At 39.3% G+C, this 24,813-nt stretch overlaps 1 protein-coding gene across 1 annotated transcript in view; it reads right to left on the bottom strand.

Annotated features, from left to right (window-relative positions):
* Positions 1-636: 636 nt before the first annotated feature.
* The window catches only part of LOC139714446 (kinesin-like protein KIF2A), a 35,423-nt gene continuing 11,246 nt past the window's right edge, over positions 637-24,813 (bottom strand). The window contains exons 4-17 of the mRNA XM_071626152.1: positions 17,974-18,084; positions 17,151-17,251; positions 16,559-16,654; positions 15,080-15,134; positions 13,826-13,988; positions 13,090-13,180; positions 10,182-10,337; positions 5,283-5,547; positions 4,558-4,757; positions 3,952-4,019; positions 3,197-3,329; positions 2,658-2,759; positions 1,610-1,682; positions 637-1,053 (exon numbers count right to left, since the gene is read on the bottom strand). Of these exons, the coding sequence (XP_071482253.1) occupies positions 923-1,053; positions 1,610-1,682; positions 2,658-2,759; positions 3,197-3,329; positions 3,952-4,019; positions 4,558-4,757; positions 5,283-5,547; positions 10,182-10,337; positions 13,090-13,180; positions 13,826-13,988; positions 15,080-15,134; positions 16,559-16,654; positions 17,151-17,251; positions 17,974-18,084 (1,745 nt within the window). The 3' untranslated portion in view covers positions 637-922. The remainder of the gene's footprint in view (positions 1,054-1,609; positions 1,683-2,657; positions 2,760-3,196; positions 3,330-3,951; positions 4,020-4,557; positions 4,758-5,282; positions 5,548-10,181; positions 10,338-13,089; positions 13,181-13,825; positions 13,989-15,079; positions 15,135-16,558; positions 16,655-17,150; positions 17,252-17,973; positions 18,085-24,813) is intronic.

Genomic DNA, 24,813 nt, shown 5'->3' with positions numbered 1-24,813 from the left:
TAGCCCAGGTAAGTTAGGGTTTAAAAAAAAAAAAAGTTGAGGGGGAACAGATGCACACATGCACCTCTACAAGGATTCTTCATTCAAATCTATCTCATCATATTATGATCTTGGCTTGAACAGTTGAAGATATAAAGAAAATTTGTGGCCAGAACCTGGGAGTTCCCTTTTCAGAAACATGCTAGCGTAAGATGTAATATAATTTCTTCTTGTGAATATTACTTACAGTATTAAATAGGCAAGAAGAGACAGAAAGAAAAGATGCAACTTGTTTCATTTACAAGTCCAGAGTACCTAAATTACCATAAAAGGTGTGACAGCGTAATTCACAGAGCTTCTTACACATCCATGCATATAAGTATATTTCAGAGGACTCGTCATATGGTTTCTGAGAATCCCATCCCTAAAAGATCTAGCAAATAATTTCTCAAGAGTGCCATTATCTCCAGACTTAACTTTAAGAGTCAAAGTCTCGTATCAAAGTGATAATTGCTTTAGAATCTGGTTCAAAACGTTGCAATTACTTTTTCCACTGACAAACCTGTGTGATATGGTACTGGCACACGGCTTTAAGCAGATGATCTAAATAAGTTATTCACTATGTGATGGAAGTGAAACAGTAGACACATCCATTTTGGAATCTACAAAATTCTAACTGACAAGGATTGTGCTTTGCAGAGTACCCATTAAGAGTGTTCAGAATTTACTCTGTCCTTTGAGGCTAGCTGGCAGGTGGAAATAAAAAAAACAAACACCAACAAAAAGCACCTACCAAAGAACTTCAAACCAAACTCACATGAAGATGTAGAGCCCAGTTACTGTGTGATAAAACATGCCACATTGACTCTCATTAGGCTGACAATGGTAAAACATACATGCCAACCCTCTCAGGGTTGCCTAGGCTACAGCTGCAGGCTATGCATCATTTTTTGATGTTGCGGCTTGCTTTTTCCTCCTCGGTGAGCTGGCCGCGGAAGTTGGAGACACGCTCTCTCAGATCTGTCAGAATTTCAATCTTCCTAGACAAGATGGCCTCAAGTCCAGAGACATATTCTGTGTGCAAGAAGGAATCATTTTATCCTCATATTACAGGATCACAGCTGGAGTCATTTCTGATCTCAACTCCCCCCTCCCCTGATTCCATTACAAGATGACTTGACATCAATGAAGCCAATGTAAAATGAGATCATTTTGCTCTCTCAATTAGATTTTTTTTCTCCTATGTTCACATGAAAACCAGCTAAAAAACTCTTGAAGGTAAATTGGATATCTGAGTGTGTACATTACATCTGGAACACAGTTCTACCACTGTTGGTCATCATTTGGTGTTATTTTCTAACTTGGGAGGATACAATTTCAACAAGAAAACCCATGCAACAAATCACATTTGTAGTGTACTACATGTACCTATGGCATATATGCTTACAGATGGCTTTGGCTAACACTGCAAAATTATGGTTCAACTACAAGCTACTTGCTAACATGATCATGTCATGATTATTATGACTACTGTCAAAGTGTACATAATAAAAATGGAAAATGGAAAACTAATAATTGAACTACACCAACAAGAAAACACTAGAAATGACAAGATTGCTCAACACTGTACCTTCAACATCATAGTCAACTTCATCTGTCATTGTCAAGAGCTGCTCCTCCTCAGCAATTAACTGCTTGGATTCCTGGCAGGTGAATCAAGAGAAAAAGCATCATTTTTCCTGTCTGTACGCTCTCTTTTGCCAATCATTCTACATATTTGTTAAATAAGCATTAAGTTTAATAAAGTTGACTACAGCATTCAAAACCATTATCCACATCACCATACTGTATTATTGGCTAATGAGTCCTTTTTTAAGTACTGGTACAGATACCTACTGTAAAACCCAGAAGTGCTTGCAAGCATTACAATCACACTAATTTTGCGAGAGCCAAGATTCATGAGTTTAAAATGTACACAAAAGTTCTTCTACACTATATTCATTGAATGCCAGAGGATTTTGGTGAAAATTGCATGCCACAAAATGATTGCAGGCTTGACTTTGCAAAAATTTCATGTATAGTTCATAATGTGTAAACAAGAATCTTTAATGAGCTATTGCTTTCACAATACGATATCTTGCAATATTGGACTCTAACTAGTGCAATATTCCCTGGTATCCATGAATCAAGGCCATCCAGTATAATTATTATCATCTATACAATCAAGTAGAGCAACCATGAACTGCACAAAATTACCCAGCTTCTACTCATCTTTGAAGTTGACTCGGCAGCACTGTCCCATCCCAGCGCTGAAAAGGGGAAGCCCCTAAAACTGCGTATGAAACAAACAACTAGCAAGATGTTTGCGCGCTTGTGAAAAACGTAACAAAATGAAGCGCACTAGTAGCAAGCGTTTGCGCATTCAGCAAGCGCTCACGCCATAAACGAGACAAAATTGAATATCATGTGATCTTGAACGGCAAGCAACAACGGTAGCTTATGGGGAATTAATACGTTGGTCTATGTGATTCGTTCAATATGCTCTGATATTGAACGGTAAAAATTGAGCGGACTACAATACGCATTTTTAATGCGCCGCTAAAACGTCCTATATAGATGATAATAACTGATTCTGGGATTCCTCTAAATTGATTGATTGCAAATATTGTCACACCCACCTCCAGACATGTGCGGTGGCTGTCCACCACTTGTTCTTCCATCTCCTGAAGCTGGTTCATCACCTCATGGAATGTGAACATCTCCACAGACACCTCCTCCTCCTGACAATGGCCACGAAAACAAAAGAATGAAGAACAAAACATACAATGGCAACATTTCTCACCAACACCTAATTCTATCATCGGAATTTCTACGACACATCTTGATATTTTTCATCATAGTCCTTATCAGGTCCATTCCTCTCCATATATCAGGCTTAACATACTATCTAAATGAAGTTTCTCAAATTTCTTTAGTACTGTGTACATCCATTGTATGCTACTCTTGTTGTAGTACATTCTGGCACGAAAAAAGATGGCTCTTGTTGGTCTGTGTAGCTACAGGTACACAATGACGAGAAATTATTTCAGTTCACTCAGAACTTTTTATCTGCACTACAGATAAAAAACCTCTTTTTTTTGTCAGGATTTACATAAAAATATTGCAGGTTTATCTATAATTGATTTGATGTACCTGTTTGGTTTATGGCTTGACTTACATTTTGGGTGCAAAGCATAGCTAGATCACTGTTGCTAGGCGACAAACTTCTCTCTGGACTGCCTCCATTTTTGGCTGGTGTGGGTGGCGCCCTGTGGTCATCTGCTCCTCCTCCTGGCCCAAGCTCCTTCACTCTGAGATGTAAATGAGATTATTCACAAGAGCAAGGAGAATATTATGTTTAAATATATCTGGGCAGGCGTTCATGTCTAATTCTTTATGCATCAATACATATAAATGTAGAGCCATGAACTCTGCAGTTTCACCAAGCACGCTTTAATACTATGCCAAAACAAAATATAATCCAATAGCTCCCTGAACAGATATTATTTACAAGCAGATAAGCTTGAATAAAAGTTGCAATATCTAGACAATGCAGACAATATTTCAATAAATTGCAAAATGGAAAACACATGACGGAATCCAGGCATTTAAAGTGAATGTGGCAAGACATTTGCTTTGGAAACTTCTTTCTTGACTGACCTTTAAAGCTAGTTCAATTCCTAGATGAAGAAATCTACACTGAATGGAATCTAGAGTTGCATGCTAGTGAAGAGCCCATTCCACACAAAGAAATGAATACTCCTCTCTTTCCTGCCTTACTATACAAATTCAGTAACAGTTTAACATGCACATATAAAGGAAAGTTAATATAAATTCTGCAAAGACAAAACAAACAACAAAGCAAAACAAACAAACAAGCAAAAACAACAAACAAACAAACACAAACAAACAAACAAAAGACATATAGCATACCTGTCTGCATATCTCAAAGTGTTGAGAGTGTGTTCACATGAACTCATGCCTGGTGACACCATGGCAATCTGGAGGATGCAAAAATCAAAAGGGATGAGTGATGCTTGGGAGATATGGCAACTATGGTTCTTACTGATCTAGTGAATGTGATGCTGCCACCATATCCAGCATTAACTATCATGGCCTCATACCATTAAATTTACAAAATGCCACTATACATAAATTCATCATTAATGGAATGCATCATCACCATCATCATATCACCATTTTCACAGTTGAAATCTCTATCATAATCATTTCTCTATTTTCAAATGCTTTTCTCAGAAATGCCAATATCTGCTGTCTTTACACTTCGTCTCATACTTTGGAAGTGGGGAACTGAAAGAAAAACGTTTTTTAGCATAAGATCTCATTAAGTCTGCAAGTGCATTTACATTTAAATTATTGATAAAGCATTATATAACACAGTGTCTAGTAAAGTCTGTAGATAGTATGCATAATGTAATGCCCAATTGCCACATGAAACTTTACAGACTGACATAATGATTTATGAACATGGAAAAATTCAAGCACAATACAGTAGCAAGAATTTCACTGTGGACTGACCATGCAGGTACGGGAATTGTTGCCGATGAAGGAGTCCCTCAGGACCTGTGTGAGCTTGCTGGCCCTGAAGGGGACATGTGCTGCATCACGGCCTAGAGATCGGATACATTCCTTGAGAGCCAGGAGGGATTTGTTTATCTCTGCTCCTTCCATACGTGTCTGGCGATTGGAGCTCTGCGTGTCCTTACCCCTTTCATTGCCTTTGTGAAGAGAGAGTAAAAAAAATAAAAAGCCTCCAGTAATAATGAAAACTGATCAAGTTGTCAGATAGTTACATTGTCATCTGAATGGTTCAAGACGTCCTAAAAGTTCTGAGATCATATTGGCATAAGTTGTACTAATTTCCTACTTTTGATGTCTTCATTCTTGTCCCATTCCCCCCCCCCCCCCCCCCAACTTTGGATGAGGTATACAGGCCCAGTCACTTCATAGAATAACATATGACATTGCACAGAATTGCTTGAGTAGACAGCTTGGAGTGTGTTTGTCTTAATTTGTATTAAGGACTACATAAATACTTCATATTATTATTATTTTTTCATTATCATTATCATTATTATTATTATTATTATTATTATTATTATTATCATTATTATTATTATAATTGTTATCATAATTGTTATTATTATTATTATTATTATTATTATTATAATTATTATTATTATTATCATTATCAATATTATTGTTATTATAATTGTTATTATTATTATTATTATTATTATTACCAGCAAGGTCAATGAGGGAGAATTTTCCATGAAGTCTGCCTGAGGTCTTCTTTCTCAGGATGATTTGGAAGACGGCGTGAGATCTTGAAGAATGCTGATTGGCCGAGGTCTGTCCTGAAGTCCGTACATTGTTCCCACTGGCAATGAGCTTTAGAACATCATCAGTATTCTTCACTGCCCTTTCCTGGAGCCCAACCACCTGGACTTGCTGTTTCCCATCTTCCAGGACCCGCAACTTTGCTTTGCCATTCAGCAGGTCAAAGACCTGTACACACAAGAAGACAGAACACAGAAATATTTAGCAGTTGTCACATGTTTCAGGACTGGTCTTTTTGACTGTTTGTGAGAAATGGACTGACGCAAAGTCATAACTGAGTCACAGCCACAAAAAGGTAAAGGTGATGTTTGTAGATCTTCTTGATCTTAAATTTACTTTCCCCCATTATATCAGTCAAATACCAGAAGTCACTGAATAGCAATAAAATAATACCAACAGTACAAAAGTCAAATTACTAGACTCACCAGTAAACTCTCACTCTCATACCTCATGATCAGTTGAAGTTTGATGTAAGGTGGAATTGTATTCTCTTCAGAGTCACAATGGGTTTAAGGGTTTCAATGATATCTATTTGTCACAGCCACTCTGTTTCAATTGCTTGATGCACATGCTTGCCTTCGTGGCACATGATATTCTTGTTTTATATAAAACTGTAAGTAATACTGTCAATTTATTTGCATACACTTAAACCACTAGCAAAGCAGATATGATGAAAGGAAATCAGCTAATATAAAATGTACTTGCATCATATGCCTCTGTCTAGGCTTTAGGTCTCTCATACTACATTAATCCAGATATTGCAAAGACATTTGAGAATTTGGAGAACTTGCAAGTACAGTCAACCTCGCGTAAGTCGACATAATCGGGACTGAGCAAAACACGTCGACTTACGCGAATGTCGACTTACGCCTAAGTCGACATTTTGTCGACTTATAAATGAAAATTAATTTTCCCTGTACAGAGTAAGATTTGGATCACGATGCGGATCGCTACCCATATCTTACTCCTTTTGCCGCCAAAACATGCCTACTGACATGAGCAACAATAATGTTTTAGTTCATGCATAAATCTTGCGCGGGTTAGTAACGACAACGCACAATTCCCAAATCTCTAGAGGGATTTTGAGAGAGCGGGATCGGAAACCTAGGCCCGTTTCTAGACACTTAACGTTTTAAACTTGATTTGAAATATCAAAGGCAAATTCCCCAAAATTGCATTAAACTTTGCGATTTAAATTCAAGTGCGTTGCTGGGAAGATATGTGTGTGATTTCGCATGATTCTGTCGAGATTATTTTTCAGTGCCGCCTGAGTTGAAATATGTGTGATTTTCCTTCCCTAAGTCGCCATATTTGTTCTGCTTAAATTTGTATTGCCATACTCTGAAAATGAATTGTTCTGGCGCTCCGATTCACAACATTACCGCTCTGTACGGCACGGGCCTGTCTGAAATAAAAAGAAGAAGAAAAGTTTGTTCATCCGAAAACGACATCTTTCGGACTAGTACATGTACTATAACCTTCGTAAAAACAAACCTCTTACCATTGTCGGACTAATTTAACTTTGGACTGAGATTTAAAACTTCGGCATAGCGAACTTTAACAATAATTCGTTATCATTTTTTTCATTGACATTTTGTGAAGCAGCATGCGTTTCGGTAGTTTGAAACGTGTCAATGTTGCGATGTCTTTCACCTGCAAGTGCAGACTAAGTTCGGTCACGGCGAAAGTTCCGTTACGAAATAAAAAATAATGCGAGCCTTTTCTACAATAACGCACTTCCGTACATTTTTATGCGTTTAAACGCAGTTTCTAGTTTCGGACAAGAACCGCAAGTCTTTTCTGCAACGCTCTTGCGTTTTAGAAATAGCGTTGCTTGTGATTTGACGGACTTGCATTTGATTTTTAGAGTTGCGTTTAAACGCAATTGAGTTTAAATTTCATACAATTTTCTAGTTTTGTGTTATCAAACGCAAGTCTTTTCAGCGTTCCGTGTGATTTGATGGACTTGTATTTGATATTTAGAGTTGCGTTTAAATGCAATTGAGTTAAAAAAAGTTCCCTACAATTTTCTAGTATCGTGTGATTATCAAACGCAAGTCTTTCAGCGTTCCGTGTGATTTGATGGATTTCCATTTGATTTTTAGAGTTGCATTTAATTTGTAATTTTGTTTACGAAATAAAAAATAATGCAAGTCTTTTAAACAATAACATACTTCCGTAGATGTTTAGAGATGCGTTTAAACACAGTTTCTGTAGTAGTTTCGTACAAAAACCGCAAGTCTTCTCTGCAACGCACTTGCGTTTAAATACAGCGTTACGTGTGATATGATGGACTTGCATTTGATTTTTAGAGTTGCGTTTAAACGCAGTTGAGTTTTAAAAAAAAGTTCCCTACAATTCTAGTTTCGTATGATTATCAAACGCAAGTCTTTCAGCGTTCCGTGCGATTTGATGGACTTGCATTTGATTTTTAGTGTTACGTTTAAACGCAATTGAGTTTAAGTTTCTTACAATTTTCTAGTTTTGTGTGATTATCAAACGCAAGTCTTTTCAGCGTGCCATGTGATTTGATGGACTTGCATTTGATTTTCAGAGTTGCGTTTAATTTTTAATTTTGCTTACGAAATGAAAAAAGTAATGCAAGTCTTTTCAACAATAACGCACTTCCGTAGATGTATAGAGATTTATTTAAACGCAGTTTCTAGTTTCGTACAAAAACCGCAAGTCTTCTCTGCAACACTCTTGCGTTTAAATACATCGTTGCGTGTGATTTGATGGACTTGCATTTGATTTTTAGAGTTGCGTTTAAACGCAATTGAGTTTCAGGTTCGTAACAATTATTTTCTAGTTTCATACAAACGCAAAATTGTCTAAGTTTCAGCAACGCACTTGCGTTTAAATGCAAAAGTTGCATGTGATTTGATACACCTGCATTTTATTTTTTGAGTTGCATTATTAGTTGCATTGTAATAAATCTTTTTAGAAAGGGCCCTGGTTTTAATACCGCTTCGGAATAATCAACGTTATATAGAATATTCGAATTTACAAAAACACCTATTTCATGTTCGGATAATGAATACCTACTGGGACGTATAAGTGTACAAAATTTGTGCGTTTTGAGAAAAACGAGAGGGAGAAAAGGGGTAAAGTGAACTGTCTTGGGTACTACATGACGGTTAATGCTCCAGTGTAAATGAGTGTACAGTCCTTTCTATATTCTGGCATACAAGACAATGGACGCATGGAGCGAACGCTACCGCGCCGTACACTAGCGAATTACCGAGTAGAAACGCAGCGAATCGGAGCGGGAAAACAATTCTTTTTCAGAGAATGGCGATAAGATTTTGAGCGAAAAATTATGTCGACTTAGACGAGGGAATTAACACGTATTTCAGCTCAGTTGGCACTGAAAAATCAGGTCGACTTACGCGAGTTGTCGACTTATAAATGTCGACTAAGACGAGGAAATTTTCAAGGAATAACAAAGGCAAAAATCGGGACTTTTTTATTGTGTCGACTTAAGCGAGTTGTCGACTTATGCGATGTCGACTTAGGCGAGGTCTACTGTACTAGGTGTTTCAAAAAACATTTCCCACTTTTGATTCTTAATAATTCATAAACTATATATCAAATAACACTGTCATTGATATGAGTGATAGCTGAATACTGTACAATTTGATTGAAGGTGGTTTAAATATGAAAGCATATATCAGTTTCATGAAATCCATGATTAATTTCACAGTTAGGTTCCAGATTTTGCTCAATTTTCAACCCTCTGTACAAAATTTCACTTTGCACAGGGGTCAATGGGTGTGTATGGGAGTGTGTGGTTAACACCCTGACAATGGTCCTGAACAATGGCCAGGGTTTGAATGCTTCATTATTCATTCATGAGAAATTCCACTGTCACAACTAGTGTTTATTCAGCCTCTGGCAGTATCTGAGTAAAGTCAAACACCTGCCGATACTGTCTTTGAGTCGCGACAGTGCTCTCCCTACTTCTGAAAAACGAAATTACAATGAATACCTTCTGTTCTATCGTAAACAAGGTGAAAAGAAGCAAAGAAAATCAATTAGAGTATACACTTGTGTATATGGAGCCTTAAAAAAATCTACTGTGAAACAAATCGTCCCAATGATAAATGCTGCTGAACTCTTTACCAAAAATGATCTCTTTTTATCGAAAAGGCGAAAATTTGTCAGACTATTCAATTAGTAGACAGTTGTATAAAAATGAGGAACTTTAGATCATTTATGCTTAATTATATCCCAAATTTAGTGATACATGTATGTGAAGCAAAATGATTGCCAGCTGGAATGAAATGTGGTGTTTGCAAGCACATGGAAACATGTGCTTACTTTTTCCATGTGCATGCATTTTACCCTTTACCGTGCATGAATTCAGACTAGCAGTGCCCAGGGCAATCAACATGAATTATTGATTAAGCATTCATGTGCCAGGGAGCGCGAGACTGACGCCTAGTCAACAGGTGGTTCAGGCATGTCCATTGTTCAGGGCCATTGTCAGCACACACTCACATACACATCATCGGTTTCTGTGTAAAGTTCATTTTTGTACAGAGGGTTAAAATTTGACCAAAATCTGAAACCTTACTTCAAAATCAATCTTAGATTTAATGAAACTGATTTATGCTTTCACATTCAAATTACCTCCAACAAAATTGTACACTATTCAGCTATTACTCATATCAATGACAGTTTTATCGAATGAACAGTTTTAGAATTATTAATGATCAAAAGTGGGAAATGTTTTTTGAAACACCTAGTATGAATGTGTTACTCCTAGAGTCAAAAGAAGTGAAGTGCAAACTTGTACTTACCTTGCCACTGTAGATTTCAAAGAAACTGCAGTGAACTGCAAGCTCTTTGGACTTGTGCTCTGGTCTATTGAGGGACCTGAAGACATCAGCTGCAGCCAGGGCATAGATACCTTTGGTAACATCCTGGTTCTTACCCTGAAAGTTTCCTCCCATGGTCTGCACAACATGAGCAAATTTTTAGATGATCACCATATGTTAGGGGCCCATACTCTTCTTAATGATTCCATGCATTGTTAAGATTTTGTCTCCTTGGTCAGAAGAATTTAATGGTGAAAAGAAAGAGCTGTGAGGCAATATTCTCTTTTCTCTATCTTTATTCCATGTACATTCCATCTTATTCTTATTCCTTTTAATGAAGAAACAAGCAATCCAACAGATATGGAGAGAGCATTATCAGCAATGCTGCAGAGGTCAAAAAAAGGTACCAGGCATGTGATGTGGCATGTACTTGCAATATATATCATATGTCAATCATTGCTAAAGTACTAATACACTGCACTCCCATTATAACGAACACAGTTTTAGCAAAATTACAGTTACAACAAAGTAAAAATTCAGGCTGCAACATTATCAGCTCTTTGTTTTTTACTGTTTATTTGTTGGGTTATAACGAAATTTCAACTATAATGAGACAAGGCAAGTGCCAAAATATGTCTCGCCCATTCGCGTAGAAGAAATTAATGTTTTTCTACTTCCCAGAAGTTCATTGACTCTGCCTATGACCTTTGACCTTGTGGTGACCTTCAACTCCCCAAGGGACATTTACCAGCCAAGTTTGGTCACAAACAGACATATGGATCAAATGTTTTGAGCCATAATCGAAACGTGCCGTAAAAACTTAACACTGGGCCCTAAAAGTTCGTTGACCCCTGTCTGTGACCTTTGACCATGTGATGACCTTCAACTCCCCAAGGGTCATCTACCATCCGAGTTTGGTCACAAACAGATATAGGGTTCAAAAGTTATGAGCCATAATCAAAATGCACAGTAAAAACTTAACATTGGGCCCTTTAAGTTTGTTGACCCCTGTCTGCGACCTTCGACCTTGTGGTGACCTTCAACTCCCCAAGGGACATCTACCATCCAAGTTTGGTCACAAACTGACATATACATTGAAAGTTATGAGCCATAATCGAAACGCGCCGTAAAAACTTAACATTGGGCCCTAAAGTTCATTGACCCCTGCCTGTGACCTTTGACCTCGAGGTGACTTTTATGTTTAGCAAAATGTGTAACTTTGTATAACCACTCTTCCCTCCAAGGGTGCGTTTATAAGATTTTGCGTGCCTAGAATCACTGTTTTGAATCACTGTTTTGAAACACTGTTTCAAATCACACTTTTGTCAGGAGAGCGTTTATAAGATTTTTTTCTCCGAGCGTGTTGGGGCTCTCCCTCAGACTGTGCCATTGCGCAACTCACTCTGCGCAGTTTTTCCTCGGCAAAAGGTCAAACAGGGTGCGCGCAAGGCATTGTCCAAAAGAAAAATCTTATAAACGCACCCCAAGTTTGACTGAAATTGAAGTCCTCAGTAGAGAGTAATTTAAGTTTTTGTAGCATTACAGACGGATGGACGGACAGACGCCGCAAGCCGCGATCCCTTAGTCTCCCCTCACCTCCGGTGGGCTCGACAAAAACTGCCGGTCCCGAGGACTTCATCACAACAGGAGTCCACTCTATGATGAATAAAATAAAGTGGAATGCACCTTCCCCTAAACTAGGCATAATTTGCATGTTTTCCTACAAAGTGTTTTGTGAAAGGGCTTTACCTCCCTCATCCCCAGCACATTGTGCCCTTGGGGACCTCAAGTGGAAAATGGTGCCTATTTCTACAGGCACATACTATTTCACCCTCGCAATAGCACCTGCCAAGTTTGGTGAAAATCTGACCATGGATGCATTTTCAAGATGAAAATGAAAATGTGAAATACGGGTCCCAAGTTGGGTCCCCCCCCCCCCCCCCCCCCATGGTTCATCCAAGAATCTCCAATGAACAAACTACATACAGCTGCCAATCTACATGAGCTTCACTCGTAGCACTAAATTAGCTTATCACTTTTGGTTCTAGAGATTTTCAAGGATTCCTTAATTTGAGGGGTTTTGGGCTTGAGTTTGCTCTGAATCGCTTACAAACATAACAAAATGTTCAATCTGCCTTTTCTGATTTGGGGTCACAATGCACTGTTACCTCGGCAACACACTTTACTCTACTCTTATTATTTTTGTCGGGCACATATTTGCATCAAAATCAACAACTATACTTAATTTAAATTGAATGGTAAATAACTGGAGAAGACTTTTTCCTGACTTTGAAGCAACAATGCACTATTTCCATGGCAACATATTTATGCAACTCTTGAAGATTTGTCTCACACATCTTCATATGACTGTCACTATGTGTGCTATTTTTTTTTTTTCTGAATTGTAGAAAAACTGGGGAAGAATTTCAATCTGAAGGCTTTTTCATGATTTGGGGTCCCTATTGCACTTCCACCATGGCACTTACATTTGACTACTTTTTAAAGATTGTCCTGCAAACCTTAGCATCAAGCTTCTCAAGTGTGCCAATTTTCTTGCAAATTGCAGAAAAGGTAGAAATATAACCTGATCTGGAAGCCTTTCACCTAAATTTGGGACATGATGTGATGCTACCATAGCAACATTCTTTCCACTCCTGTTGTAAAATGTGTGTTGCACAACTTTACATTGAGTTCAAGATGGTGTACAAATATTTTTTGAGCGGTTTGAAAAACTGGAGTAGTTTGATCCACAAAACTTGCATTAGACTGCAGGCCCGCCTGACCAACAATATGCTGATTCCTACATAATACCCCCTTCAAACTACGTTTGTCGAGGTACAAAAACAAAGCAAAGTCTAAACAAAATAAAACAGGTGATTTGTTGACTCACATGAGTCTTGCCACTTCCTGTCTGCCCATATGCAAAGCACGTGGCCATTCCCCGGTTGAAGATAGTCTCCACTAAAGGCTTTGCTGTAAATCTGTGAGAATTGATTTAGGAACACAATGAGAAGAAATGAACAAATCTTGTATGAGCAACCTCATGTCATTACAAGGAGAGCAGTGACAATTGTACATAACATTTGGTGTGCATATGGCAGACTAATGAGATTATAATTTCTGGTCCTTCATCAAGTACCATTTCCCCTGTACACTGTATCATCATTGCCCCCCCCCCCCATCTTCATTATGCAAAATGAAGGATATTCATCTTTTTTATCTTTTTTTTTCAATTTCTTCTTTAATGGTTCTATAATTGGTGATCTCACGAAACAAGAAATCTTTATGGGGATTACCTCATCAGATTTTGCATTGGGTGGTTAATAACTAGCATTGCACGTTCCTATTTATTCTCAAGCAAGTGATTCAGCAAATTCAAAAAGAAGCCATAGAAACTTTTAAGACCACACACATTTTATAATATCCTGGCATAGATATGGGGATGTGAGATTATAATATCGCTCCTATGTGATGGCATAAATTTTTGTTTAAATGTTTGTTTACGCGTAGAAAGAATGATGTATGAATTATCATATATGAATGTTATCGGACCTAATTACTCAAATCCTCGTTCTAACTGAAAGACTAGAATGTCTTCTTGATCATGATTCTGTTTGTTTACTTACTTGTAGACTATCTCATTGGTAGCATTCTCATTGAATGCGTAGTCAAACCTAAACAGCTGGTTCTCCAAATACTTGGTAAGGTCCACCTTCAGCTTGGGTTCATGGACCAGAACCTTGTCTTTGCTTGGTATGGTGAGGACATCAAGATCCTTTTTGTTCATTTCTGCAAACACAAGAAGGATTAGTGTTCAGAGAGATAAGGACAAAAGAAAAGAAATGGGGAGACCTTGGAAAACAGCCAAATAACAGAAGAAACTAGAAAAGCACTCTGAGAGCGCAGACCTCCGCCAAGCAGCTACTTTCCACCGAGGAGATTTTTCTCCTCTCCACCCCTGGGGAAAAGCTCTTTGGGCTCTTCCATAGAGATCAGCGATTTCCACCCATGGGTATACGTGCTGAAAAATCGCCCGATTTTCCAATATAGAAGCCTTTGTTACTTCATAAACCCTCAGCTGCGCGGCGCGCCTCGCCCTAGCAGAAAGTGGGGCACGCACTTTAGTGCGCGTTTGAAGACCTCAAAAATGTGCAGCTTGAACTCCCAAGTTTATTGACCCTACCTGTCAAAATATTAAAAATCCTTCATAAATTCCCCCAAAATACTCGGATCACTACCAAAATTTAATCATTTGTTACTCTTGTCATTCTCAACCTTTCCTGTAAGTTTCATCCAAATCCATTAACTACTTTTCCAGTTATTTTGCACAGGGACAAACAAACAAACTAACAAACAAACAAACAGTAATGAAAACATAACCTCCCCCCTTGGCGGAGGTAATTAAAATTCTACCAGAGGTAGGAGTCAAAATGACGGTGCACTTCAAAAAAAAAAAGGGGGGGGCATGGAAACTGAGAAAAACAAACACACAAACAGTAAATACCTGCAAAACTATGCCATATGATCCGAACACAATTTTCATTCTAAAAGTATAAAGGGCGTTCTACTGAATCTGATGCCCTACACGAAAGTGGTAACTTGTCATTATAATCATACTGCCACTATTGATATGTTATTGTGAAAGGAAAAAAAGAAAGACAATATATCCAGAATCCCTGACTAAAATAAGAAACAAGGAAAATGTTAACAGAGGAATATCGTGGCTTGTACAGAATTTACAAGTGCAGTTATAGAATCATGCTCTTCATTGTTCTGTTTTACTTTTTTCCCCGATCTCTTGCACACACACCAAAACTTTCCACATCTAGCCGAAGAATTCATCAAAGCTGTCATCAAATTCAAATTAACTGCTGTCTCACCTTTCTTGTTCAGAGGTCTCTTCCGAACACACACACATATTTGATGGTCTTCAACCTACAGGATGATATACAATAACACAAAAAGTTACTGTATTTCCAAGCTGCTATTTTTTGCAAGGGCTTAATTTTCGTGAATTTGCAAATCACAGTACCACAAATTTAACAACAAGCAAAAATGTTGCCACGCACATTTACAATAGCTTCGGTGTCAATTCATGAAAATGTCTGTGACCTCCTCATTCGCAAATATGTCTGTATGTGAAAATAACAGCTTGCGCAGTAACTGGTATGTTTAATAAACAGCATGAATTTCGGAAGGAAAATTTTTGAGCAACTACACTTGACATGTACCATGGGAGATGTGCAGGCAAACAGCACTATATCAAGGTGGACATACCAAACCTTTTCTAATGCCACTGTCAGCTGAATCACATTTTCATCTCTTTTCACAAGATGAAATTCATGCATTTTGACATACAAGTCCTGCAAAGCATACGTAAATATCTTGCTTTTAAAATTCTACAGTGAAAAGAGGCGAACTTATTTCTCTCCCCAATCTTATAAGAAATTTGAGAAAACTTCACAGTAAAGTGAACATGTAATGCTCTGACAAGTCTAAATTGCAGAGTCCCTTTCATGTTGATTAATGGGAAAATTCATGATCTTTCAAATGATCTGTCCTAAAAGAAACATAACAACAACAACAAAACACATGTGGCTAACTCATCCACCTAGATGGCACATGATTCCCCCATTAAGTGGAAGATTAAATCTTGATACCCAAGCCATTTTATTACAAGAAATGAAATGAACCCTTCACCATTCAGTAATCAAGCATGTAATCCATGTTGTTTTATATTTAGGGTCTCATACAATGTCACATGTTACATTTAAGATGCTATACGAACAGGGCAAATCAATTTCATGATACAGTGCACTCCTGTTATAATGAACGCGGTAATGATAAGGAAATTCCGGTTACAACTTCAGTAAAAATTCAGGCTGCAAAATTATTGACTCTATGTTTTTTATTGTTTATTTGTTCGGTGATAATAAAATTTTGATATAACGAAAGAAAGCTGCCGGTCCCAAGGACTTTGTTATAACAGGAGTCCACTGTACACTGTGCCAGCTTAAAGTACAAACTTGCTACAGAAACAATCACAGGTAAAACTTATCTCTTGAGCATACAATGTTCAATAAATGGCACAGGTGTCCTGACAAAATCATTCAAGAAAAAGAATTAAAACAATCTTCTCCATCACTATTGAGTCACAATGGTGTATTGTGGAGACTTTGACAAAGTATACATCTCAGTGGGTTTGCCTTTCTTATTAGGAGGAAAATTCACAAATGGAAACAAACTTATATGGGTGGCAAGGTACACTACAGCCACCAGCATCATAGGCACACATTTCATGGAAGATCTTATTCTACACTATACTGATTATCCAGACTACTGATTGGAATCTATCGTACCTTGTCACTTGTTGATATGGGATTGAAATCTAACTCTTCTTGAAAATCTTGAATCATTCGAAGAAACTCATAATGTGGGTGGGTTCCATCATCATCCTGTAGTACATGGAAAGAACAAGGACAAACAGTGTGAGATCGATAAATCAAAATCTCAGGACTACGCCTCTTTCATTTCAACATGTCACAAGCTCCGATGAAAAAGGATTGTGCAGCCACATTGACTCAGATTATACTCTTGATCTATTCTTCTGCATCTACACATGTCAGTATCATGCTTTAATTAACCTAATAGAACCTAGCAACTCCTTGCAATGTCAAACTCTACTCACTGTAAAGGAAACAGTAAATTTTGCACAATTCAGACAATCAGCATCAGATTTTGACATCATTACTTATCACAATTTCATTAATCATAGTGGTCACAGTTTTCACAGATGATATCTACAATCAATTTGGACAAAAAAACAACAACAATAACAACAAAAAACAAACAAATGGAAGGGATAGATGTTAACATGCCATTGATGTTGCCTAGCCCCCTACTGGACCATAATCAACAGTTTAATACCATATAGCATGGTCTAATGGTCACCTTTGCCCTCTGTTCAAGTTGAATGGCCTGCTTGGCACGTCTCTCCTCCCGCTTCTGTTTGATCTTGTCCACTTCTTTCACCACATTAGATCTCCGTCGGGCTGCACATTAAAATCATGACACTTATCATACTGATCTAGGTACACTTCACATTTGAAAAATAAACATGGCAAAATATTGAGGACACACAAATTGAAATTCTGACTATTGAGAATCAATGCTTCACATGTCAGTCCAGCTTTTATTAAAGAGTGACATTATGACTGATGGATAATCATCACTACTCTCAAAGTAGCAACAGGCACTATCAGTCAATGACCACACATTAGTTAATACACTGGTTGAGGAATATCATACCATGCAAGTTGACATTGCATACACATCAAGAGTGCCTACTACAAATGACATGGATTTTGGTATGCTCTCCAAATGACACTATTTGTGACATTTAATAAAAATGTGTAATATGCCAAATATACATGGTATCATCATGGTTTTCAACTATCCAAGTATTCTTTTTCCTTTCTATACAACAATTCCATTACCAGTTGTAAAATCTGACCCCTTCCTTTATCTCCAAAAACTGCCTTGCCCTAATAATTCAAGTGACAACCTTGCCTGTCAACACCACACAAGATAAATGTCTGGTTACATCATCGTGCTAATGTAACAGTCTCCCATGTGCAGGTGCTGGAAGCAGACAACACAATAAAGTCCATGGCTTCGAGACTTGACTATAGTGCTTTATTTTAGATAGTACATTCATGACTACCTCCCTAATAGAGACATTGTTACAGGTAATGGGCTAGTGGAGACTACTCACAGGCAGGGACGGACTGCTTCTGGACATTAGCCAGAGGCCCTGCTGGGGCAACATGATGGTCTCCATTCTGTGCAGATGGAATAGCACTAGGCCTGGATCTGGCAGATGTCGCTATAGAACAGGGGAAGAAAATATTCTCACTGAAATCATACATTTCATTCGATTTCATTTCAATAATTTCATTCAAATTGTATTGTACCATATAAAGTGTGCATGGAAAGCCACAATTTAAGCATGTGGTGAGTAACTATGAACAGTCTTCAAACTTCACAGCAATATTTGAGCATATTGCATAGTCACTGCATGGTAGATGTACTAGTGAACATTAAAGCTACTGAAAGACTTCTAAGCCAGATGTCCAACTGAGACTAGCTTAAAGGGATGGTTTATAGCTTCAGTTGACATGGGAATTCAGGTTTTAACTTGAAAATTACAAACCTCTTATATATAAAATATATAACATAAAATCTGAAAGGAATTCAAAAAGTTTATTTGATGAAAATCAGTTTTGAAATGACTGAGTTATCAAAAAATAGATGAAGTAAAGCAAAGTGATCCTAATCAAAGGTGGGATCCACTTTGCATTAGGACCACTTTGTTTCTGGATATTTCTGCCACTTCAAAATTGATATTTGTCGAAAAAACTTTGAATTCCTCTTTGAATTGTATTCTCTTTGTTACGACCAAAATCACTCCGAGAATGATCGCACAAAAGAAACAATCAATTGATGTTCAGGCGGTTTATTAACAGTGATATTGTAGGTACAGACTCGTAATCGGTTTTCACATCAGTACAATAATGATCACTGGAAACAAATATAAGTCAGTAATGGAATCACTTACTCACTAAATCACGAAATCCCTACAGTTCCCTGGTAGTGTCCAAATATGATGCTTGATGCATAAATGAATGATCCGCGATGCACCGATGAATGATTCCTTCGACGTAAATCCAGAGGCACAGGTTACAACAGTCCGCGTTATAAATCCAGGGTATATGTCCACAATAGATCCACAGTGTAATGTTCACAGCGAAATGTGCAGAATCCAACCACCGCGTCCAGTCGATGCGTTGAATGATGATTCACTTTATATTGTCCAGCTAGGAATCAAGCCCGTCACAGCTTTGCCGTAGCAATGTCCATTGACATTAAAATATGGAGTCCAATGAAGGCACATTAATTCTCTGCAGGCAAAATGTCTCCCAGGCCAAGTATCTCCACAAACATAACAGGTCAGCAGGTAACACAGGATTGACTATAACAAGTCGCTTCAGAGCCAGAAGTGACGTAACTCTCAGAGCAGAGGTGTTGGGTACTCTGCCTACTGCAGAATTTCTCTAGCTTATATACTATCTATTCACCCCTTCTAGCACATTCTATAACTCTCTCCAACCTACTAGCCAGTCCGAGTTCCGGGAAACCTGGATGACTCACTGCCTAACTATGTACAAAACATCACTGCCAAGAATAACTACCAATCACATTGGGCTACAGGGACAGTGCCTCACTCAGCCAAATATGTTAGCACTTCCCAGAACTTTCTGGAATGGGTGAAATCATTCTAGATTGAGTGAGCTATAATGTATTTCCTGTTACATGCATGTACTGTATAGCTACATTGTATACCACCTAGAAAATTCTCCACTTATCTGGTCAGCCTGTATGTACTATATCTATACCACATAGAATGTTCTCCATTAATCTGGTCAACCTGTGTACATACACATTAAAACAGCCATGCATACAGTACATCATACATATGTACATAACTACTAGTGTGTACATTTGTGACACCATCCCCCATGGGAAAAAGAAAGCCTTGCCGTAGCAAGGGTTTCTTTTACCTTCACAATTTCTCATTATTATTTACAATGAATGTGAGGTAAAATCCAAGTCAAGCAACAATAATCACATACTATCACATGCCTTTTGGATAGCTGTATTAATTCCATGTTCTCTTTTCATGGATACCATTTACAATGATATTGCTTGGATTCTCAGAGCTTATACAATCATATCAAACTGTTTTGCACACATTAATGAATATGCTAAACACATACACTGGAAATGATATGCGGTGAAAACTTTTCACCTTTGATACTCTCTTCATGTTACACTCTTGACAGAGCGTCTGCAATTACATTGTTTTTGCCTGCCACATGTTTGATTTTGAGTGCATATGGCTGCGTCATCATGCTCCATCTGAACAACCTGTTGTTCTTCATTTTGAACCGGTCTAAAAAGACCAAGGGGTTGTGGTCAGTATAGACCGTGATCTCCCCTTTGCTATTTGTCAAGTACACTTCGTATTGCTGGAGGGCAAGGATGAGACTCAGAGCCTCCTTCTCAATTGTGGAGTACTTCTTCTGGTATGCGTTCAATTTTTTGGAGAAGTAGCTAACTGGTCGTTCAGTGCCTTCTTCATCTTCTTGGAGCAAAACCGCTCCCACTCCTACATCGCTAGCATCTATTGCCACCTTGAATGGCTTTGCGAAGTCAGGAGCTGCCAAAACAGGCTCATTAGCAAGGACTGCCTTTAGTTTCTCGAAGGCTCTTTGACACTCATCAGTCCAGGTGTACTTTGCCTTGCCCTTCAGCAGGTTTGTTAGGGGGGTGACTACAGTGCTGAAATTTGGTACAAATTTCCTGTAGAAACCAGCCATGCCCAGAAATCTGAGCAACTCCTTCTTGGATTGGGGGATGGGAAAGCCTAGTATAGCCTCTACCTTGGCTTCTCTTGGCAATACTTGTCCCTGACCGAGTACATGCCCGAGATACACCACTTTGGCCTTTGCAAATTCACTCTTTGCCAGATTAATCACCAATCCGGCCTCCCTGAGTCGATCAAAAAGTTGCTGCAAGTGTGTAATGTGCTCCTCCCACGTGTCACTATACACAAGGATGTCATCAATGTATACTACACAGTGGTCAAGTCCGGCAATGATTTGGTTTGTCAGCCGTTGGAAGGTGGCTGGAGCATTTTTCATGCCGAATGGCATTACTTTGCATTGGAACAAGCCATCTGGTGTAGCAAAGGCAGAAATCTCTCTGGCTTTGTCGGTCAAGGGCACCTGCCAGTATCCCTTTAGAAGATCTATTTTACTGACATATGCAGAATTTCCGACCCTGTCAATGCAGTCTTCTAGTCTGGGAATGGGGAAAGAATCTGTTTTCGTCACGGCGTTTACCTTGCGGTAATCAATACAGAATCTTTGAGACCCATCCGGTTTGGGCACCATGACGATTGGGGAGCTCCAACTGCTTTTACTAGGTTCTATTATGTCATTGTCTAGCATGTATTGAACCTCTTCCCTTACTTTTTGCAGTTTGCTTGGGTTTAGTCTGTAAGGGTTTTGCTTGATAGGGTCAGCATCTCCTACATCGACATCATGTACAGCCAGAGGGGTGCAGCCTGGCTTGTCCTTACACAATTCTTCGTACTCGTGTAACAGACTAGTCACATCTTTCCTCTGATTTTCAGGTAGGTAGTTCAGTGCCTCATCTACTTTCCCTAACATCTCTGAGTTAGACAACCTGGCACTAGAGGGCTCACTTCCATTCTCATCTTGAGCTTCTCCCTCTTCATCTACTTCTTCTTCTACCACCTGGGTTACACCTACCGGCTGACTAGCCTTTCTCTCATAGTACTCTTTCAGCATGTTTACGTGACACACCCTTTGATCTTTGCGTCTGTCTGGCGTACTGATCACATAGTTCACATCATTGAGTTTCTTTTTGACATAGTACGGGCCACTGAACTTGGCTTTCAGTGGTTCACCTTGTATGGGCAGCAGTACAAGAACTTTGTCACCAGGGTTGAAAGTTCGGGCTTTGGCATTTTTGTCTGCCTTTCTCTTCATAGAGTCTTGTGACACTTTCAAGTGTTCCCTAGCTACCTCACAAGCCTTTGAAAGCCTTTCACGAAACTTTGACACGTAGTCAAGTAGGTGGACCTCATCATCCTCCGTCATGAATTTCTCTTTGATGAGCTTCAGTGGGCCCCTGACTTCATGACCGTACACCAACTCAAATGGGCTGAAACCCGTCGACTCATTTGGGGAGTCTCTCGTTGCAAACAGCAGGAAAGGGATGCCCTTATCCCAATCCTCGGGATACTCCTCACAGAACGCCCTAATCATTGTCTTTAGGGTCTGGTGGTAGCGCTCCAACGCACCTTGGGACTGGGGATGATAAGCTGACGACTTCAGCTGCTTCACACCCAAACGATACATCACCTCTTGAAATATGCCTGACATGAAATTTGACCCTTGGTCAGACTGCACTTCCTTGGGCAACCCATACCTAGTGAAAAACTGCACTAGAGCATCTACCACAGTCTTAGCAGTGATATTTCTCAATGGGATAGCCTCTGGAAACCGTGTAGACATATCCATGATTGTCAAGAGGTACTTGTGACCTGACCTAGTCCTAGGCAAAGGTCCAACACAGTCAACTAGAACCCGACTGAATGGTTCTTCAAACGCAGGTATCGGAATCAATGGCGCCGGCTTCACTGAATGCTGTGGTTTACCAGCCACCTGACATGTGTGACAAGTCTTACAAAACTAAGCCACATCCACATTCAACCCCGGCCAATAGAAATGCCTCATGATCCGATCCTTTGTCTTTCTGACGCCTAAATGGCCGCCAACAGGTAACTCGTGAGCAATCCTCAAGATCTCACCGCGGTAACTAGGAGGGACAACAACTTGACGGACCACCGTCCAATCCTCGTCAGCTGGCCTATGGGGAGGTCTCCACTTCCTCATCAAAATGCCATCTTTGACATAATAGCACTCAGGGACCTTTTCAGCCTCAGCCTCAGAACACGCCGTCTGAGACAAGCCTTTCAACTCAGAGTCTGCCTGCTGTGCTTCAACCAAGGAAGACTTGCTAAACAGCCCATCGCTGTTAGCCTCGGAGCCTAATACAGCAACCCCATCATTCAAATCCTTGAAAAAGGTTTCTGCCAACCAAACACCGGAATGTTCCTCCACATCAACAAAATCCGCATCATCTTGAATAGCTCTACGAGCCTGAGACCTAGTCACAACACAATCTGGGAAAATCCCAGGAAACTCCTCCTGCAACTGCTCAGTTTCAGCAACCACCACTGGTTTATCCGAAACAACTGGAGACGCAACCACCTTGTCCCCAGCCAAGTCATTCCCCAACAGGAAGTCAATCCCTGCCATGGGCAACTCAGGAACAACTCCAACAGTCACAGGACCAGAAACTAGGTCACACTTCAAATCCACTCTATACAGTGGCACTGACATATAACTGCCATCAACAGTCTGAATCAAGACTTTTGCATTCACTGCACTATCTGGTGGAAAAGTCATACCACCATCCACCATCAACGACTGAGAGGCCCCCGTATCCCGCAGGATGACCACTGGCTTACCTGCCTTACCAGAAGTACATGGGGTCACCTCACCATCAAACAAAAAGCTACGATAGCTCTCATCCACCTGCTTCAGCCTATCTTTGAATTTGGGAGATTGACTTTCAATGGCCTGTGTTTCACTGAACGGGACACTGTTTTCGGGTAGGATACTTTTTGACATGACAAATCCCAAGTCCTTCTTTGTTTTGTTTTGCAACTTCCAACACTGTGACTTTACATGCCCTGTCTTGTTACAATGAAAACATTTGATGACATTTGCACTTGTACTGGACCCTTTGTCAGATTGAGGCTTTGGTGCTGATGAAGTTTCAGAACTCGTGCCTTTTTCAGAACCAACATTCTTTGGACTGCTCGACTGAATTTTGTCTCTCTTATTTCCAGAGAAATTCCTGAAAGGTGGTCTGTTGTCATTTCTGTGGGTCAGCTCATACTCATCAGCCATCAAGGCTGCTTTATGGAAACTTGTCACTTTGTGATCATCCAAATGTGACCTCACACTGAAAGCAACACTCTTTTTGAATTCTTCCAAGAGAACAACCTCACGTAGGTTATCAAAGTCCTGATCCACTTTCAGGGATCTGTACCACCTACCAAACATCATTTCTTTTTCACGAGCAAACTCAACATGTGTCTGGCCTGGTTTGCGGTACGAATTTCTGAACTTATGTCTGTACGCCTCTGGCACCAACTCATAAGCATTCAACACTGCTTTCTTGACTGTAGCATAGTCACGTGATTGCTCTTTTGAGAGAGATGAGTACACATCGGCTGCTTTGCCGACAAACACACTTTGAAGGAGCATGGGCCAAAATTCCTGTGGCCAGTTCAAACTGTCAGCCACCTTCTCAAATGACACAAAATATGCATCGACTCTGTTTTCTTCAAACTTTGGCACCAATCGAATGTTCTTGGCCAAATCAAATTCAGAGGGAGCCCTTTCATGATTTCCAACAGTCTGTGCATGAGTCAATTCCATCTCACGCAATTTCAGTTGTTGCTCCATTTCCTTTTCAATTCTCTTCATTTCTATTCTTTCCTTCATTTCTAATCTCATCTTCTCTTTCTCCATTTCCAATCTAGCAAGTTCAAGCCGTGTTTGATCAGAAATTTGAGCTTGATCTGGAGTGTCAATTTCTTCTTTGAGCTCCATGTGACCAGCTACTAAGTCAAGAATCTCTGCCTTTCTTGCACCTTGTGGAACATCTACATTCAAATGCTGTGCAACAGCAGTCAAATCACATTTGCGTAACCTTTGCAAATCTTTGAGGGACAAATCTGTCCTCTGAACAAATGCCTGAACATCCATTGTACTGATTGACATTGTTACAATGTATAACACACAATATACAATTGAACAATCAACTCAACTGGTATTTTGTCTGTACCAATATTCTGGATTCCGGAACGTTCCAAATTCTAAGTTTTGGC

The sequence above is a fragment of the Diadema antillarum genome, unplaced genomic scaffold (assembly GCF_040938485.1).
Source record: "Diadema antillarum isolate AM-2024a unplaced genomic scaffold, OU_Dant_1.0 seq00002277_RagTag, whole genome shotgun sequence".
NCBI classification, from domain to species: Eukaryota; Metazoa; Echinodermata; class Echinoidea; order Diadematoida; family Diadematidae; genus Diadema; species Diadema antillarum.
The sequence above is the reverse complement of the archived record's forward strand: the minus strand, read 5'-3'. Positions and strand labels throughout refer to the sequence as shown.